The following is a 17,919-nucleotide window of genomic DNA, read 5'->3' as shown; positions in this document are numbered from 1 at the left end:
TGATATAAATAATATTAATGAAGTCTCACTTAATGCGCACAGTTTGAAATAATGCAAATCTCCTCCAAAATTTGGCAAGATTCACGTATGTATTTCAAAACTCGTCTTCAATTAGCGAGGTCTTCAAGAATGCATCCTCGCATAAAATGTCTCATTACCGCTAAAACTGCGCCTGCGCAACGCTACCAAGGAAGTTCACCACTTCCGCCAATGGAAGTGGTCCTGATAAATCTGGAGAAACTACTAAGAAAGTCAGTCGTTGTTGAATTCATTGTTTATGTGGAAAATATTATGTTCAGAAATGTGATGCTATGTAGTCTGATAGAGGAATGCCTACGTTTCTTACAACGGCTCATTCTTCAATTCTGAAGACGTAGGCAGCACGTTCATCCGAAACGTCGGTAATCTTATACCAGACTACACGATGTCACATTACGTTTGTCTGGAGGGACTGAGGAAACGCACAGTAAACTTAAATCGGGAAAATTGGTGCACCAGCGGAGATTTGAGTCCAGCACCTCCCAAATATAAGCCACAAGAATTAAGTTTCCTGCTTGAACCAACTTGCTCAGAATTTTCTGTTGATATCAAAGACATTCATGGAAATATTGAATCGTTTTCTTTCATATTAGGGCTTCTTAAATTATTTAGATATCTGTGTCACATATTGAAAGGCTATAAGTTACTGACAAAATTTTATTACAAATAATCAGACTTGAATATGCACTTCAACAATAAGTTGTGCTTTTAACTACAGCTTAGACATTTAATAAAATAACAGTCTCAACACTGTAGCTCTATTTCTTCTATTTACATTACACTCTCATCATAACTATTAATATTTTACATTTCTTTCTTTATAATACTTAACTACTACATCTCTATAAATAGTCTGTATTGGATGGGGTTTGGTCTGTCAGCATACCTTCTTTTGAGAAAATGAGTAATTTTATGCCACAAATATTTTAAGTGATATTGGCCTACCCGTACAATGAATTCTTATCGAGAACAATTTCTATCTCCTGATATCATGTCTTAGTTGTAATGTTGTATTTTAGCGTCCTGTTGCACTAATTCTAGTCCATGATATGTATGTATTGACCCTCTTCTAGTGCACACAATCTCACATGTCACTTCACTACAAGTTTTGGCATCGCTGTGCCATCCTCAGGTGTGTTATTTACATTAGTTGTATTAAATGACATCCCACCCACTTGGAGTTTGGATTAAATATAACCTACAGAGTCAGTGTCTAGTGTGGGTAGTGCCCTTGAAATTGGCTGATCCCTTACCCAGAGTCCTACAAAATGTCCAGAAGATTCACAGTTTCAGAAGTTAATTATGAACTGGAGAAAATTAAATCACTTAATCGGTAAAAGTGAAAAAAGAGCTGGCATTCCTACCAAATGCCTAATATGATGTCAGTGTGAAACACAGCAGAACACAATTAATTATTTTTGTTGTTATGAGTTAATGAGTTTGTAATAAAATATTGTTTAGATTGAGTCGAATATGATATGCTATTAAAACATGAAACAAATCAAATTTCAGTATCTAAAGACTGTACTACTTAAATTTTAGCTACCCACATTTTTTGTTGAAGCATTTCCCATTCAGCAGATATAATGACTATACAGAACGTATCCAGTTTCTCAGATCATTAAGACATATGATTTGCTCAGCTCTGAATGATTTAATGACCCATTACTCCATAATAGCCTTAATATAATAGAATCAATTATTTTACAGTTGCTTTCAATTTCCTTTTGCCTACATATATTCATTGATTAAATGGGACTTTGCAAAAGTAAAATTTATGTTACTATCTAATCAAACTCATCAAGATAATATATTTATTGATGACCATTCATCAGCCTTAGACCACTACTGATACATTTTAATCTTGTCTTTAAAATATCATGTTCATATTAACCAGCACACTATCTCCATGAAGAAGGATCCTTCTAAAGAAAATAAGTCTCTTAGGTTGTAAAGAAATTCCCTACCTTTTATGGAAGTCAAGGATGCATTTTTATGATCACAAGAGTTATCACATGCCTGTTAAAGTTTATTAGTCACTGAGCCAGCCAAAATCTAAGTTGATACAAATCGTTCTCCATCCATAACTTGAAATACATGCAGCATTTATCTGTTGCAGTGGCTAGGAGAAGTGGATCTACGTTTCAGCATGGAGGGCCGTCTCATGCTTGTCCACTTAATGTGCAAGGATGTTGGAAATGGCAAGGGTGGCCAGGACCAAAGCATCTTCACTCCTTGTGTGGCCTTCAGGGTGGCAGGAACACCAAGTGAGTCCAATTCGAGACACTGCAGAAGATCTTCCATGTTCTCTTGAGGCCAACAAAAATGGGGTCTTAAAATATATTATGGTGGGCTCTTCCCCCCCCCCCCTTTTTTTTTTCCTTGGCACTACAGCCCTGGTGGGCCTAGGGTTACCTCCATGAACTCCGTTCACTTCGGTTTTTCTAGATCTTACACATATGGTAGGACTCCTTGGGCGAGTGATCAGCTCGTCGCAAGGCCTCTACCTGTAGACAAACACAGAAAAACGCACACAAACATCCATGCCCTGAGTGGGATTCGAACCCACGATCCCAGCTTCCGAGCGAGCGAAGACAGTGCATGCCTTAGACCGCTCTGCTACCGTGACCGGCACCCCCCCCCATCTTACTTCCACTTTATCATTCGATAAAACAACTTAATTGTCACTATGCAATATTGATAGTTGGCACATTATCATAAAGTAACTAAATGAATAAATATTTGAGATACTGGTGTGAAATGGTTGGTTAATGTGTATGTAGTCAACCAAATGTATTGGATATATGTGACTCTCAAAATAATAGACTATACAACATCAAGTGGTATCATAACATAATATTTCAGAAAGGAAGCAGAACGCAGTAGAGGCAATGCATTATTAAGAGCTACTGGGGCTAACAATCAATTTACTTTAAGAAATCAAGAAATGTATAGTGTTGGAATGACTGAAAATGAAGAAATAATAATGGCTAACTGTCCATGTGTTTCTTATGCTTGATATAAAATACTCTTCTTGTGCTTATTTCAATGGTTGTAAGAAGGTGCACATCTGAGGTGAAAGTTTGTTGTCAAAAATGCAGAATGATAGGAAATATGGACTGAAGGAAGAAAAAGGATGAAAATTGAATGAGGGAAATAGATCATTCTCAATTTTGTGATGTAAGATGAACAGTGAATTAAGCATAAGTGAAGAGAGTAGACCTGTATTGTGTTAATACTACATAGATGGCGTCAGTATTAATGATCAGAAACACTTCTGAAAGCATGTGAAAACCAACCAATTATCTGCTCTCCATATTCACATTTATGTGAATTTTAAAACTTTTAGCTTCTGTGATAGTTTTGCCCTGCTAATTTATAGCTACTGAGCTTCTGTCTAGTGCCACAAATTAATGGACGTAATTAACTGCATTTAATTCTGTAGACTGCAAGAGCTACAACTAATGGGTCATAATGGAAAAGAGGTCTCTGACAATCTGGCAATTTCTTGGATTTGCTATAAGCCCCACAACTAATGGGTCATAATGAAAAAGAGGTCTCTTACAATCTGGCAATTTCTTGGATTTGCTATAAGCCCCATCATACATTCAGTCCACAAGCAGCTATTGGATGAACATGAACATGGCCTCTCTGAGCACTTGTTTAGAGTAGTAAGGGTAACCATCAAAACCCCTCAATTAGAATAGCAGGTCTATGGGCTGAGATTCAAACCCAGAACCTAATTACTCCACTGCTACAAACAGTAGAATCAATATATTAATCACAGAAGCAATAATGTAATAATGAAACAGCATAAGAGGTCAATGTGATGATAGACCTAAACTGAGCAAAGTCTCAATGTTGTTATAACATTTTGTAAGTCATTGTTAATATGCTCAGATGCATACGAGTGCAGGACATCGTAGCATAGTGGGTGAGGCCCATTTATTAATTGACTTACTCCATTTAGCAAAGTCCTCTTGAGAGACTAATAGTCACTAGCCTGGTCAAAAAATTCCTGCCTCTTGTGGAACCTGAAGATCCATTACTGTGTTTACAAAAGCCCGTCATTGGACCTTACCATGAGACATTTTAATTCAGTCAATACCTTCACATCCTATTTACTTGAGTTCCATTTTTAATTTTAGCCTTACATCCGTGCTAAGTCTATTCTTCAGGTATCGAAACTAGAACCTTTTCAAGTAACTGTCTGTATTTTAATAGGTGTTCGAGAGTGGTCATTTGGAGCAGATGTCCATTCCACAGTTGGTGATGGTCGGGGACTCAGTGTGACTGAGTACATTGCCATTGGAGTATGTTCCATCCTGCTGGGACTAATCTATGTGGCATCAGTGTTCCTATACCTTCACGTAAGGAGACGCCGTAGAGAGAAGCTGCGGGACCACCACAACGGACAGCCTGTTCACCTCTCTGTGCCTGAGGAGGGGGTAGTGAAGAACAACCCATTGCTCTCATCAAAGAGGCACCCCCTTGAAACAGGCAGCTACCTTAGTGACTCAGCCAGCTGCTGCTCGGAAACTGATGCAGTGTCAGACATTGCTCCAACATCTGATGACAGCAACAGGATGCCTCAAAATGTCAGTGTGCACTTTCTTCTGGATGTTTTCTAGTTAGATATGCCCAGTTTGATCAAATTTCAGTCAGAATAAATGCAGGTCTGTATTTTTATTAGTCAGAAATGAGCACTTTGGGAACTTGGGCATAGATGGGAGAATAATATTAAAATGGATCTTTAACAGACAGTGTGTGAGGGTCTGGACTAGATTCAATTGGCTCAGGCTGGGATCTTGTGGGGTGTCAAGAACATGGTAATGAACCTATTGGGTCCGTAGGAGGCAGGAAATGTTTTGAATAACAGAAGTACTATCAGTTTCTCAAGAGGGCCTCTTCTTAAAGCAGTTAAATTGTTAGTTGTCTCCTTAGAATCCACCTGATAAGCAGCAGGGAAAGAAAGGACTCTGTAAAATGAATACAAATTCTAGACTTTGACAAAAAGGAAGCAAACAAAGAAAAGGAGAAGCAACAAACATAAGGTTTCTGAGTGCAGTGGCTGGATGCACTACAGATAAGTAAGTAAGAGATACAACAGTAAAAACCTGGTTGAAATTAAATCAAGAATAAGATGATGTAGGTTTTCAAAACACTTAAGAAAAATGTAATATTTGTGTGTTCTAAGAATATTTCATAAACATAAATCAAAACAGACACATCAGATGAATGTGTCAAGTGGTTAGCACTTGATCATGTTCCAAAAAACATTCTTTGGAATTTTGAATCTGAAGCAAGCTATTCTTACTAAGAACTTCATGGGTCTACTGAGAAAGTCTATGATGGAATCTTAACACGGACATGACTTCTTCCTTCCACATTCTTTTCAATTCATCATTAGTAATCATTCTACGAGTATAAACCAACATTTCATTACCTGTGCACTTCGAAAGGTTAGTTAAATGAATATTCAGTGCAAATGACAAACCAAAGAGGACCATTTATGTAATGTAGACACCTCTTGTAACATAGTTCATATGGATAAGAGGTTTAAGTTTACTCAACTACTGAGGTTACATATGACTGTCAACATTGTTAACAAGTCAAACAAACTTGGAGCAGATATGTACACATGTTTGCCAGGTGCATGCTTGGCATACCCCACTGGTCAAGGTAGTCCTGTATTATTGCAAAGGCAAAATTAATCACTGTCCAGCTCTATGAAATGTTAATAGTTACACAGCTGGTGAAGAAATATCCTGTTGTTATTGAACCAAATTGTACATCACTTTGTTAACAGAACTGAATCACTGATACATATTCTAAGCTAGTTGGGAAGAGACTACTTAGAAGACCTGGGCATAGAAGAGATGATAATAGTAAAGTGGGTCCTTAATAAATAATATTTAAAGGTGTGGACTGGTCTGAACTGGCTCAGGCTGTGTTGCAGTATTAGACTGTTACAAAAATAGCAATGAACCTTCAGATTCCATAATTGGTAGGGAATCCTTGAAAACTAAGTGATTGCCAGTTTCTAAAAAATGACTCTGCCCCATGGACTTAGTCCAGAAAAAAAACTAATGTTACATAGACATGTACATAACCGATAATAACAACATTTGTTATCTCTAAAAACAAATTTAAAAAAAAGGAATTGTGAATGACTGATCAGTAATGTGAGGTATATTTCATGTTCATAACATATATTTCTTACATGGAAACCAGGGTTCTAAATTTTAACCACTGTATGGAAGGAACAATTTGGCAAAGTGAAATCTCAAAACCTAGTCTTCAATATGCTTATTACAAAGCATAATAAGATATTTGCCACCAAGGGCTCTGCAGCTTGTGGAATATGAAACATTGTTTTTGGAAGTTAACATTTAATTCAACAACACAGTCTTTCTTAAATACCTGTCAGTCAAACAAAATAATCCATACTGTCATAACACGTTTTAATATTATCATCCCAGTGAGTCTGAGGTTTCCAAGAGTGCGATGTATATATATTCTTCCACAAAACTCTTCTGTACTTCCTGTTGCCACATATCCTGCTTTCCTCATACTTCATAAAATCCTTTCCAAAACTAGTTCAGCCCATTTTATATCTCTATAAGTGGTTTCTATGAACATACCTCATTATTTTTCTTCTATCCACCGAGGTCAATGAAGCAGTTTCTTATAATGAGGTGTGAATGCATGTCTTGTTTACTTGTGCTTATCTTATTCTTCTTCATTTTAACAAAATATAAAGACATTCCTCTTTGCAGGTTCAGGTGACGGCAGCACTGGTGCATTCCTGTGGCATGTCATTCTCTTTGCAACCTAATGAACTCTGCTTCTCAGAGTCAATTCAAACGCAAGAACCAAGTTCCATCGAACGATTACCAGAAGAGAATGTATCCATAGTAGAGACACTGGAGGGACGAGAGGAAAGACCAGAGACCGTCCGAGCCATAACAAATGGCACAGCTAGAAGAAAACTGTATTTCAATCCTGCATATTTTGAGCCAGAGCTACTCGTTGTAAGTAAATTATTTCTGAACACAGTATTTCATTGATGTTGACCTACTTTCACACTTTTTCCAAAATGCCTTTTGAAACTTCTTGAATGGTGTCTTCTGTCACTATGTACTCCTTGATTGCCCCCTCAAAGGTATCTCCACCTTGTCGTGGTGATGGGGCCTGCATGACTCTGTGACCTGGAGAGCTATGCCAGCAGTAATTTAACTACAAGTAGGGTCACTCATGCCGGAAAGGTCAAAGGGTAAAGTCCAGACTAAGAGAGATACCCTGGTCCTCCAGGTTGGGGGTTGGACATGAGGCTTACAACCTCATCCTGTAAAAAAATTTTGTTCAGAAACCTAACAGTGAACCTCGGGTCATCATGTGTCAGTCCATTCCTCACCCAGGGCTGTAGCGCTGAGTGGTAGGTAGGCACTCCTTGATTGAGTAAAGCTTTCCATGAAAACAATAATATGCATACTGGCTACCACACACAGCATGCAATGAACTGTGACAAAATGGGTGGAACAGTCCATGCTACAGGTTTATGGGTGACAAGGTATGGTTTTACAAGGACTGGGGTATGTATGAACACCATTTATTCACCACTGATGAATAAATACAGTTCTACACTGTAAGCTTGTCACCTCCAGTGAGAGAATCAATTGAATCTTCAAGATATGGATTGGTTTCATCTGACTCAATACAGGGTCTAATGCAGGCTCCTGTAAACTTGTGTAATGAATTTGATCTGTTTCATTCTGGTCCGTCACACCAACAATTACAAAGACAAAACAACTCCATCCAGTGTGACTATTTAGGTTTTTACTACTTGAAAAATTAGCACCCTTACATGTTTCGGTCTTTACGGACCATCTTCAGGGGGAAAATCGATACTTATTTGGAAACTACTATCACAGTGGGTGTTCTGAGTGCTAAAATACATACACACACAATGCCTGCAATGCACAATATACACAATATCCAACTTTTCCACAACCACAGCAGCTTTCATGGTATATTAAAGTTTTTAAAATTTTGCTGTTTAAGTTAAAATTTATAAACCAAGTAGGTTCACGTCCCTTCTCCTATCGTCTTTCTTGATGGGGGCAGTAGGAGAAGGGACACGAACCTACTTGGTTTATAAATTTTAACTTAAACAGCAAAATTTTAAAAACTTTAATATACCATGAAAGCTGCTGTGGTTGTGGAAAAGTTGGATATTGTGTATATTGTGCATTGCAGGCATTGTGTGTGTATGTATTTTAGCACTCAGAACACCCACTGTGATAGTAGTTTCCAAATAAGTATCGATGTTCCCCCTGAAGATGGTCCGTAAAGACCGAAACATGTAAGGGTGCTAAGTTTTCAAGTTGTAAAAACTTAAATAGTCACACTGGACAGAGTTGTTTTGTCTTTGTGTAATGAACCTACATGTTCCAAAGATGATGGGGAATTTCTTGACCAGCTGAAGGCCTCTTGCCTTCTCTAGAAGAATTTGATCCCATAGTGCATTATTAAAGTGTGGTGTCAATTCTGTCACAATTCATACTTGGAACTTTTATTATGGTTTAAGTGATTACAACTCCTGTTTATGTACAGGCTCCACCACCAGCTGCTCTTGAATTTCTTACAAAGATCCGAGAGGTGATTGCCATCGCAAAGCATAAAATGGTGGCAAAACGGTTCTCTCCCACACTGATGGGAATTCCTGAAGAGGAGCAACTGCAGCAGGAAGGCCCACCTGGATCCTGTTATGGTGGACGTTCCAGCAGATGTGATAGTATAAGTACTGTCAATCTTAAGCGGGAAAATAACCGTCGCCGGGGATGTTCTGGATGTCCTGGATGCACCATGGGGGCTGCTGAAAACATGCCAGCACTTGAGGAACAGGCAGCTTCTTGCCAGGCCTGCTGCAGTCCTGAGAGCAAACAGAACAGCATCAGGAAATGGCTAGAAGATGTTCCTGTTGTAAAGATATCTGCCCAAACAGTGTCGAAGGACAATGCTTCAAATCTCTCAAACCCAACTGACCGTATAAAAGCTTCTCACAAAGGCAAAGCTCCTAGCATACCAAAAACTGATGACGTTCCAAAGAGAAACAAAGCTGTGGATTCAGCAATTCTTGCCATACCAAATGTCAAACACAGTAATGGTAAGCTTATTCCTCCACCTCCACCGCCACCATCAAAAGTATTACAACACACAAAGGATGCATCAGTAACATACAAAGAAACCAAAATGCAGCCAACACTTATGAAAAGTTTACCTTGTCCTCCCCCACCACCACTTCCATCCTCAACCATAAGTGATAAAAACACCAATGTTTGCAGTAAGGACAGAAATAAAGAAGCAGTGGAGCCTGTCATGACAAAGCAGTTGATGGATGCAGTAATAAAAGAACTAGTGGGTCAGCGTGGCCTTGAGACTATGAAGTCTTATGAAATGGATGTACATCTTAGGTCTCTAGCCAACACTCCCGATGATCAAAGAAGATCTTCTGGAGAAGACTATGAAGCTGACAGCCTGGAGCGATCATCAAGAGAGATGGATGGAAAAGGTATCTCTACTCCAACCGAATATGGGGATGTGTCACCACAGCCAAGCCCAACCTTAAGTTCAGCACTACCTCTTGAAGAAGTACTCACAATGAGGAATGAGATCTTCAATATCCAGACAGGAAGTAAAACAATTTCCAAACTGAAACTAGAAAACAATAAAGTTTCAAAAGAAGCACCAGCTGATGATCATGAATATGAAATTATTGTGCTGAATCCTGATGCAAATATAGGCAATATGAGCAAAGATATTAAGTTGTACAACCTTCCACAACTGCTGAACCATACTGATGGATACAGCCTTGTCAGTGAAGTATATGTGAATGATGGATACAATTTCAGCAGTGCATCCAATTCGCCAAACAATACCACTTCTAGAAGCACTAATGGCCCTAAGATCCAATATGCTGAACCCATGGAGAAGCCTGGACATTTAACCATCCAGGTGGAAGATTCCCCAGAAAATTATATTCCTCTCCCTGATGATTCTGACAGTTTCGAACCAGATACTCTCGACAGAAAGACAAATAAATACAAAATAGATGAACCAACTACCGCAACCTCATATTCAAGCAGACATGCGGAGAACTTCAACGACTCTCTAGAGAGGCCAGTCCAAATACTTCTTCGTACTACTGGCAGCTTTAGAAGCGATTCTTTGAGTCAGACTGGATCAGATGATCTGTCTCAGATCTTGTCTGCATCTCCATTGCATAGAGCATTTGGCAGTCTCCGTGAGATATATGAAGCACGCACCCAACATCGTACTGACATGGACACTGTCAGTCTCATGGGTTCTACACGATCTTTGACAAGCGAACGGGACTTCAACCATACACTGTCCTGGAAACGTGGTCACCACATACTGCCAAGAGAAGAGATAATCCTGAATCCAGAAGCAAAGCAGGCAAAGCGACAGAGGCCACCAACACCACCAGGAATGCTAAATGGTCTTCACAAACCTGAACCTCCTGACATCATACCACCACTACCTCCCAAAGCTATTTCTCTGTATGAAGACCCACCACCTCCACGTCCTCTGTACAAAATCGAACTAACTCCACCCTTACCTCCAAGGTCCATCAAACCACCACTGCCGCCAAAAAACGGGGCTGGCAGAAGCATCAGCCAGAAGAGAATGGTATCTGATCCTGCTCGTAGGCCCTTACCTCCTCTACCACAGTCTAAATGTCATGAAGAGAGCAATCCCTTCTCCCAGGACATTTCCACCATCTCCTCCACATCTACAACAGCTTCGTGCGATGTAGAAACAATTTCAAATTTGTCTGGTGCTTCTGTGGACAGCCTCAACTCCTCTGACTATGAAGCATTCTACATGACACCCTTCTCAGGAGATGAGGAACAGGATGGAAGCCAAACACTTGGACATCGGGTAGAAAGAAGTTTGAAGAACAAATTCTCAAACTCTAGAGATACTGAAGTCAACAGTGAGTTCATTCTCCAGTCTGCTGAAACTAAGACTGTACAAGGGAGTGCATCAGCTACAGCCAAAAATCTCAGAAAGGAAATGGGAAGTGATGATGGTCTGTTAACTAGTCAGCAAAATGTAGGAAAAGACTTGGTGAAACATATGAGAGACAAGCAGAGCTCAGATTCGGTTAAAAAGACATGGCGTCGCATGGTTGAAAAGTCAGTAACCAAAGTGCCTCACAAGCCAGAGGACTCCGGTTATCTCAGCACTGACTCAAATGAATCCAGCAGACACACACAGATAAGAAAAACTGTGGAGGGACAAAATTCGAGTCAAGGACATGGAAGTGTGAGTGAGACTGATGAATCTCTGTGTGATGGTGCCAGTGAATCCGGTGCAGAGAGCATTGCAACAGACTCTTTCTTTTTCGGTAGTTTCCGGAAGCTCTCAACGTGTGCTGTGGTTACTGAGTCTGTTGACAGTGGGGTGGGATCAGACCTGATAAAAGCGATAAGCAAATCAGTGCTACTGGAAGATGCAGGAGTCAGCAGCAGTGACTCTGAGAATGTAAGCTTTGTGACTGTTCTGCCCCCAGGTAGTGGTCACCGAAGATCAGTACGGAGTTAGTAATTAAATACCTAGTTACTCAACTTCTTCAAGTATGGTGTTTAGTTTGAAACATTTCAAACAAATGACTAAAGCTTATGAACAGAATGTAGATAATATATTACAAATTATGTATGCTCTTCTAATAGCTATGCAGAAAGTAGTGTGAAAAGAAAGACAATGAATTTGTTAACTCAGTTTCAAACTTCTCTGTACATTTTATTTGTAATTCCACACTTGTATATATGTACATAATAACTTGTAATAACTTATATACATGTATACAAATGTAGTATTTTGAGGGCCGAAAGTGCAATCTTGTATATAAAGGCATGCAGCATCCATGCCAACTTAATGTTAAGGAAGACTGTTTTTTATATTAATGTTAAAAATGTATGAACTCCTTATAGTGAAATGAGCTTTATTACTTATGAAAGTAATATTAAATATAATATAAGAGATTGTAAGTAATTGTAAATAAGTCACTGTTGCAACAAAGATGATATTTGTATTTATTGCTAGTTTTTTTGTTCAAGTTTTTAGAGTTTAACATGGTTAAATCTGCTCCCATTGGTAATCACACAGGCTTCTTGCACCTGTTCCTGCTTACCATGTATCAGTATACCGCACAAGTTTCTGTGCATATTCGGTTTACATTAGAAAACACACCAAGTTTTCCTTGTCATTGGTATTATATGCTGTATAAGAAAGTTTAAAAATAAGACTCAACTAAACTAACAGTAATGTAAAACCCATAAAACTGTGTTGCATTAAAATATATCATTACTCACATCTGTACTGCAAATAACATACCTATGACAATAAATAACACACTTTTAAGAGAACAATATGTTTAACATTTTGATTGACATGGCTATCTAAAGTCACTTACAGAGCAGGTAAGTGAAGCATGGTTAGAAAACTGATGTCAGTCCCGTAAGTGTTAGAGGATACTCTCACTTCCATTGCTATCTTACTGCCACTGCAGAGGGCAGAAATTGTCCATGGTTGCTTGACAAAATGATGATGCTCAAGACTGAATGCTGTCACTGATAAAACCAAGAAGATGAAGTTGTCACTGTACCTAATTAATGAAGTACTATGCCATGAAGACATATCAGAGAGTGGAGGTACAGATCCACCATTTTTAACCTCAGCACTAGATGAAGTTTAGCAGTCAGTTCCACACATTGACAGTATTATCACTGTATGAATATATTTTTATATATTTTTCCATGTTTTTACACACAGCGAATAAAGTGAGTGGAATTATGTGTATAGTTATTTACTTAGCATATTGATTTGGTAATAAATACATTTTGAGTGTAGTGAAATTTTAGCCATCTCCAATTGTAATGTAAAACTGTTATCAAATGCTAATAATGTACTTATGTATACAGTTGAGTGATATAGTACAAATGAATCATTAAAATTGTGAAGCTACTTGCACCACATTAACATTTTGATGCGCAATCTGTGGATCATCAACAAAATCTTTGAGCTCCTGCTCTTGTCAGGGTGGAGGAGCAGAACAGAAGAGATACAACTTCATTACTGCTTCAGAGAGATAAAACAGTGCTGTCACACAGTCACACCACAAAAGAAAAAATCGTTAGTAAATAAATATCATGTTAAAATATCAAATATGTTCAGAGCTTCTGAAAACTTGGCTAACAATAGGTCTTGGGAAAGCATTAGAGAAACTTAAACTTTATCCATTCTTGTCCGTCACACTAGTAAACTAAATTACAGAATAACTGATAACACTGTCCTGTGTGATTCAATTTGTAGATATTTACTGCCTTTACACATTTCAGTCAGCTGTGACCAGCTTCAAAAGGCATGTGACCAACTTGTGTCATTGTAATACTTACTCAGAAGCCATTATATAAAAAACGTTATCTACAATTAAATAGATTAAGTATCGTATTAATGTCTAATATTTAAGATTTTGAACACATGTGGTTTGTGTCCTTGTGCCCCTTCTGCTAAAATGAAAAATTGGGGTTTTATTTGGCATCCTCAGAGGTCCATGCAGTGATGCGTCCTTTTCTGGCTTTTTTAGATTCTGTGTTGTGAAGTCTAATTGTTTCCTTCTTGGCTGTATTTAGAGGCACAGAGAAAAATGTGCATCTGTTGTAAAAAGGGCAGAAAGGTTCTTAGATAACCCTGAAGCCAAGGACTAATTAAATATGACTTCGAATGGCCTCTACTGGTGGCAGTGGCGGCACCACCACCACTGTTGTTATCATTGGTAAAACAGCCCTTTTTGAGCCACAGTCTTCCTTATAAAATTCTGCCAGATTTGATGTGGTTTTCACTTCTTTCTATTTGACAACAATGAGCATTGACAGAGCAAAATCACAGCCTTGCAACTAACCCCCAACCTGGAGGACCAAGTCTCTGTATTTGACAGGGTGGCCCAGTTATACACTCAAGCACAAGGTTCACTTTTTGTCATCTTCTATGACTCGCTGTGCTACAGTAGAGGTACTTATCTCACCTCCACATAGTACCTAACAGCATAATATTAATATTAATTTTTATAGAAACTGGTTGGGTGGTTTGGTGGTTGGTTGGTACAAAAGCTGAAATTAAGGTACACATACTGACAGCATAGTAAATTTATTAAGCCTACTTTATTCTGTCAAGAAAGAAAGCAGAAAAAAAGGCTACATATACATGGAAAGCACAAGAGAATACAGATGAAGATGATTCAATTCATGTTCATTTACGTGCAAACTTAACCGCACAGAGGCCAATTACAAAGTTAGCACGAGTACACAAAAATAATTACAGAACATAATACAAAATATGAGTCTATATAATGACAATAAATTAATAATAATTCCAAGAAAAATTAAAGTTAGTGTTAACAGGTGAGTAAAATCAAATATGTACATTTTCAATGGTTATGCCATTTTGTGTCAAGAAAGAACAATACACGTAATAACAATAACTCAATTAATTTTTACTTCTCTGTGCTAACACATCCAAATAATAATAATTAAATTCAATTCGTGTTTATTTGCATGTAAACTTAAAGAGGCCAATTACAAAGTTGGCACGAGTACATAGAAATACACAAAATAACTTTAAAAAATTATAATAATTGCTCGAGCTGTACGGACGTGTCGTGGTTGTGATCCCACCCGCTTGAGTGCCTGGTGTCTCTGTGTGCTGCTGGTTAGGTATGGCCAGTAAGGACCTCTGTCCACTTTGTGAAAAGCCATTTTACATAAAACAAAATTCTATTCACTGTGTGGTGAGTGCAACTGGCACTTTCATTGTAATTGTTTGCCTACTTGTGTGCCGGGGACCAATGTTGTGAATGCATTCATGGGTAAGTCCACTTACAAGTCTGACAGTTGTATGAAACTCATGGGGGATGCCGCAAACGAACATTCCTTCTGCAAGAGTAACCAGAAGGAAGCAATTTCCGCAGAGCTACAGTGTACTGCTTCATGTATAGGGGATAAAGATTTTCTCAATGTGCAGCTGAAAACAGTTCACGCTAATGGCTTCTCTACCTTGGAGACTGTACAATCTTTAGTAGTGATGGCGTCAAAACTAAGCAGTGAAGTGCAACAACTTAGAATCGACAATGAAACCATGAAGGCACAACTGCGCGAACTACAACAGGAGCCCACACATGTGCAATCAACACAGCATGAGGCTGCTACATCTGCCATAGCTTCAGCTAGATCATACAGGGATGTTGTGTGTGTAGTGGATGGTAAACCTAGTGTCGCCAAGGTCACAGCTCCTGCTATAAATTCACTTCCTGAGCCATCCGTTGTGATGGGTGAAAACCCTTCGAGTGACGATTATGTAATGGTAGTTAAGAAGAAGCAGGTAACCTCGCCTCCTGTAAACACTGCTGTTACCAATACCACCAAGAAACCCAGGGTTGCCATGATCGGAGTGAGCTCTTATTCTCTCTCTGTTGTGCAGAAGAGAGTCCATATGAAGTCCCTTTATGTCTCTCAGTTTTCCCCAGAGGTAACAGCATTTGATGTTGAGAAATCATTAAATGATCAATTGCAGCTTGCTTCCCTTGCTTGCAACAGATTAAAAAATAAACACAATTCGTATGCATCGTTTCATGTCTCCTTTAAAGATGATGATTTTCATCTTATTAATAATACTGGAGTCTGACATAACAGCTGTTTAATCACTCCTTTTTATGGGCAATTGAGTCCTGACCAAATTTACACTATTGCAGCATCACAGACTTCTCGGCCTGTGCACTCTCCTTATTCCAAATTTGTTCATATAATTTCCTTTTCCTCGGTGTCAGTTCAGAAAGCAAAGCCAAATTAAGTTCTTTCAGCAGAGAACGCCTTGCTCTGGGCTTTGAGGAGGAACTTTGACACCTGATATGCCTGAGTGCCCCATCAGAAGCATATATATTTTCAGAGCCTAAGAGAAGGGAGGTTTCTTTCGCTGGCAAAATGTTGGCTGCTGTTGGTGATAATTGGATTGCAGACATTTTAAAGGAAGTGGAAGGACTGTCTGCATGGACAGGAACAGGTGCTACAGCAGAGGGCACAAGTGTCTTGCTGTAGGTTCTGGTGGGCGGTAGGACATTAAGCTCACTTTCAGGAGTTAAACCTGAAGGCAAGGGATCAAAGGAAGAGGTGTGTAATGAATGACCAGGAGGTTGTGGGGGTGACTGTGCAGCAGAATCTGTGCCATATGGAACTGCAAATCTGTTAAGGTGTACCCTTTCTGCTGTGGTGAAATCACTTTCAGAGAAGTGTTTGCTGCACAAAACTTTATGGTACAGCATTGTAGCAGAATCAGTAGTACAGGATAACCCAACTCTTCCTGCCCATACCATAGCCCTGTAAGAGTATTACATATTGTCTCAAAACCTTGAAATAATTCATCAGTAAACATTACAACCATGGTGTAGGTGCTACATCATGTACTAAAACATTCATTCATTTATTTACTTTCCATGAATCCTTACATGGCTGGAAGAACAGTGGCTATAGTAATAGTCAAAGACAACAGGACAATTCCCATCAATTATATATATAAAAATTAACTATACTTAATCCATAACAATTACACATATTATCAAAGACAAATCACAGTGACTAAATCATTAACACTGTTATAAAATATATGTGAAAGAATGCAACACACTAATGACAGAAGACTATAATAATGAAACATAAAAGTATACTACTAGGCATCCAGCATATAAGGGATCAGTAATTAACATTGAAGTTAAATTATTCCTCCAATGAGTAAAATTAATTTACCCTTTGGTATCTATCTTTGAGATAGGATTTTATCAATGCACTGGCCTTACCAACTATTCCATAAAATTCTACTTTAGACAGAGAGGCAGATGGAGCTAGACAAACAGATATTGACACAGGCAAAAGTTTTCTTCAAATCACAGAAAATGGAAACGACATTATTGGTATTCATGTTGTCCAGCTATTGTTCAAAATTATTATTAAAAGAATCTGTAATCACATCATGATTATCAGTTAACTTCCCATCAATGTTTAAAAACTGTACACCTGCATTATTAATTTTTCTACCTCTGTCTGATTTTATAATGCTCCAGGTGGTTTTCAGTTTGTTACTAGAATTAGAAATTAATTTAATGAAGATTTTTACCTCCTTTAATAACACTGGCCAAAATTTTACAGTGAGATCTGGCTCATACCGCGCTGAATAACTGGGAAAATAGAAGAATTTAATTCCAGTTTACTCACTGGTGGCCATGCACCCTGGCGCAAAACACTTATGCTTCCTTCCCATTTATCCTGCAAGAAACAATACAAAAATTATAACACAATCACTGTACACACTCACCTTCTTCGAGATTCTACGGTGCTAAGAAGGCTACACCGAAAGATGCTTATAATACAGAAATATGATTTGGATGAGGTGTCGTAGTAACACTTTCTGACTTCGTATTTGCTTCTAATTTCACCGGGCGTAGTATGCATAATCCATACAAAAAAATAACACGCATATGTTAATTCGTGCGTAAATGTCGATTCTCGTTTCACAGCATCAAATCAAAATCCCTACTTACTAATTAATTGCACGACATACCTCAAGAGCGCACACAAAACCTCACGAACTACGCAGCATTACGGCATTATTGCGCCAAATCTCAAAGCGGTCAAAACGCTCAACGGAAATTCAAGTTCCTCTGATTGGCTCACACTTATGCGATTCGACTAATGTCGATAGGTGTATAATGATCGATTCCCGTCATTACCAGACTATCTAGTTCAT

The 17,919-nt window shown here is 38.5% G+C and overlaps 2 protein-coding genes across 2 annotated transcripts in view; one reads left to right on the top strand and one right to left on the bottom strand.

Annotated features, from left to right (window-relative positions):
- The window catches only part of LOC111875712, a 220,563-nt gene extending 207,591 nt beyond the window's left edge, over nucleotides 1-12,972 (top strand). The window contains exons 7-10 of the mRNA XM_023872172.2: nucleotides 2,159-2,306; nucleotides 4,264-4,637; nucleotides 6,819-7,073; nucleotides 8,656-12,972. Coding sequence (XP_023727940.1) covers nucleotides 2,159-2,306; nucleotides 4,264-4,637; nucleotides 6,819-7,073; nucleotides 8,656-11,670 — 3,792 coding nt within the window. The 3' untranslated portion in view covers nucleotides 11,671-12,972. The remainder of the gene's footprint in view (nucleotides 1-2,158; nucleotides 2,307-4,263; nucleotides 4,638-6,818; nucleotides 7,074-8,655) is intronic.
- Nucleotides 12,973-15,846: 2,874 nt separating this feature from the next.
- LOC117282054 lies at nucleotides 15,847-17,700 on the bottom strand. Its single transcript, XM_033750180.1, has 2 exons — nucleotides 17,488-17,700; nucleotides 15,847-16,496 (listed from the first exon to the last, which is right to left on the bottom strand). The coding sequence occupies exons 1-2, from the start codon at nucleotides 17,622-17,624 to the stop codon at nucleotides 15,866-15,868; spliced, it is 768 nt and encodes a 255-aa protein (XP_033606071.1). The 5' UTR covers nucleotides 17,625-17,700; the 3' UTR covers nucleotides 15,847-15,865.
- Between the last annotated feature and the right edge of the window lie 219 nt (nucleotides 17,701-17,919).

The sequence above is a fragment of the Cryptotermes secundus genome, unplaced genomic scaffold (assembly GCF_002891405.2).
Source record: "Cryptotermes secundus unplaced genomic scaffold, Csec_1.0 scaffold478, whole genome shotgun sequence".
Taxonomy (NCBI): Eukaryota; Metazoa; Arthropoda; class Insecta; order Blattodea; family Kalotermitidae; genus Cryptotermes; species Cryptotermes secundus.
The sequence above is the reverse complement of the archived record's forward strand: the minus strand, read 5'-3'. Positions and strand labels throughout refer to the sequence as shown.